We start from the raw sequence: 2,477 nt of genomic DNA on the forward strand, positions 1-2,477 counted from the left end.
ACCGCCAGTTCCGCAATCTGGAACTACTCAAATCCGGTTGGAAGGATCTCGACGACCGACTTCTCCACGACCCCCCCTATTCCTTGGTTGTTCTTGTTGTGTCTGGGTAGGCGGTCCTCGGATTAGCCCCTCCATGCGCTCATTGGACATGTATTCTTGTATGTTGCTGTCAAATAGTCGGGTCCCCATGCCCTTAAAGATTTGTCTTGGCGGTGGAGTTGCGTCACATGGTCGGTAAAATCCAGCGCTTGATTGACCTTGAAAAAATGGCATTGTTTGCTGGGGTGTGGTGTACCCATATTGTTGGTGTTGTGGAAATTCGTACTGTGACGATTGAGTGGTCATTTGCTCGTTTGGGTCGTAATTGTCATCTAGACCCATGTCGAGGCTGGGTTGCCTATTGTAGTTGGAGGGGCCGGCGTCGCCGTGTTGTTGGGTGAAGGCCCATGATTGTTGCTGGATGGGTTGCCTAGTGGAGGAGGAGGGGCCGGCGTCGTAGTGTTGTTGGGTGAAGCCCCACGATTGTTGTTGGACGGGTAGCCTAGTGGAGGGGTCGGCGTCACGGAGTTGTTGGGTGAAGCCCCATGATTGTTGTTGGAAGGGTTGACTTTGGTAGGGCGTTGTTGGTGTTGTTTGAAATTCCTCATGGTCAGGTTGTTCGGATGTTTGGCGTTGTCGGCGTTGTTGGCGTTGTTGTCGTTGTTGGGGTGGTTGTTGGGGTGGTTGTTGTGCGTATTGTTGGGGTGGTTGTTGTGCGTATTGTTGGGGTGGTTGTTGTGCGTGTTGTTGTTGGCGGGGGTCGTGTAGGTAGTATGGGTCTGACACATACATATCGGGGGTTGTGACTGTTCTATACCAAGCAAGGTATGTCGCGGTTGGAAACATGGGGAGTTGGGCAACAGGGAATTGTAACAGACGGCTGCGACGCTGCCTCCACATCTCACAAAATTCAGGTGCGAATGTACGATAATTTGCGTGGTCCCATTGATTGTTAACTCTTTTAATATGCCAGCGACCCAAATCAGTGGGGGGATCCGGGATCGGTTGATGCATGCCAAACTGCAGTCTCACACGGTCAGATTGGTGCATCTCAATGATGTTGAACCTTATTATCGGTACTACTGCAGTCCAAACTTCCCGGTCACTCTCGTTTGGCTCATGGTCTAGCAACAAGTATGGTCTCCAATTAAACTGCGTGGGAGAAAAAATAACATATTATTAAAAAGCATGATGAATTGTAATACATCTATATGATCATATAAAAGTTTAGGGATAATACATCTTCAGCTCGGAGGTGATCAATTAGGTCCCGATATAAAACAACACTCCCCCTCGGATTCTTACTGTAATCCAATTTAGGACCACAGAACCTAAAAAATAAAGAGCAAAAATGTTATTTCAGATTTTTATGAAAAAGATAGTTAGCATTCAAGGAATAGCGTTGAAAAAGAGAAAAAGACGTACCTTGTTGCATAAGGGAACGTGTAGTTGTTCCTGCCTACCGGGGACAGCGTCGGCATTCTCCACCAACCCCATACTTGTAGGAGGAACGCACATCCATAGAAGGTGCACTTCTCGGCAACCGCGTTCTTACAAAGAGACTGGTATAACATCGCCAAAACGGCGGACCCCCAACTATATTTCCTAATCTTGCTAATACTGTCAAATTTACTTAAATAGAAAAAGTTGACAGTGTTACCTGTCGACTCCGGGAATAAAAGTTTACCAAACATCAACATTATATAAACCTTAGTCATTAACCAAACATGCTCCTACGTAAAGTTGTCCATCAAGACGAGTTCATCATAGTAATCTCTAAGGGAGACCAGACTGATACCCTGGCCTCTTGAACCTTGAGTAGGCACAACTAGATCTCTTCCCAACACTCTCTCACACATTGAATTAGCATGTTGAACAGATCCATTAACAGCCTTGCCATCAATGGGCAGACCAAGTAACATATAAACATCCTCTAGAGTAATAGTACACTCACCTATTGGAAGATGAAACGTGTGGGTTTCAGGCCTCCATCGCTCTTGTAAGGCAAGGATGAATTTTCTGTCTATGGTGTTGTTGTTAACTTTTATGATATGTCCGAAGCCACATGCTTGGAGATTCGGAATAATCCTCTCGTCGGGTTCAACGTAAGCGTGAGAACGTGTACGGAATCGGTCAACAGCCTAAGAACCACAAATAAATCGATTAAACTGGATATCATATACGCATAGATGTTTAGAAATAAATAAGTATAAACTTACAAAGGTCGCCAAATTCTCTCTAGTTCCTCTGTGTGTTTCACCCATGGTAAGAAGTTGTTGAGCCATTTTCAAGAACTCTTTAAGTTTTCTGCGGAATTGAAAATGCAAAGTGGTTTTTTGAAGAAGAAGAATATATGTTGGTGAAAAGAAAGCAAGTATATGAGAGTATTTATAGAGGGTTGGTGGTTGTTGATGTTAAGTGCATGAGGGCCAAGTGGT

At 44.9% G+C, this 2,477-nt stretch overlaps 1 protein-coding gene across 1 annotated transcript; it reads right to left on the reverse strand.

Annotated features, from left to right (window-relative positions):
- Window positions 1–1,246: 1,246 nt before the first annotated feature.
- Window positions 1,247–2,223, reverse strand: LOC131648466 (protein MAIN-LIKE 2-like). Its single transcript, XM_058918219.1, has 2 exons — window positions 1,465–2,223; window positions 1,247–1,370 (listed from the first exon to the last, which is right to left on the reverse strand). Exons 1-2 carry the CDS (start codon window positions 1,755–1,757, stop codon window positions 1,247–1,249), a joined length of 417 nt encoding a protein of 138 aa, XP_058774202.1. The 5' UTR covers window positions 1,758–2,223.
- Between the last annotated feature and the right edge of the window lie 254 nt (window positions 2,224–2,477).

The sequence above is a fragment of the Vicia villosa genome, linkage group LG2, assembly GCF_029867415.1.
Source record: "Vicia villosa cultivar HV-30 ecotype Madison, WI linkage group LG2, Vvil1.0, whole genome shotgun sequence".
In the NCBI taxonomy this organism is placed as follows: domain Eukaryota; kingdom Viridiplantae; phylum Streptophyta; class Magnoliopsida; order Fabales; family Fabaceae; genus Vicia; species Vicia villosa.

Bases quoted from the DNA above. Each gene is read 5' to 3' on its own strand.
- LOC131648466 (XM_058918219.1), bottom strand. From the start codon at position 1,757: ATGACTAAGGTTTATATAATGTTGATGTTTGGTAAACTTTTATTCCCG. The intron at 1,371-1,464 runs GTACGTCTTTTT...TTTATTTTTTAG, and splicing joins ACGTTCCCTTATGCAACAAG to GTTCTGTGGTCCTAAATTGG.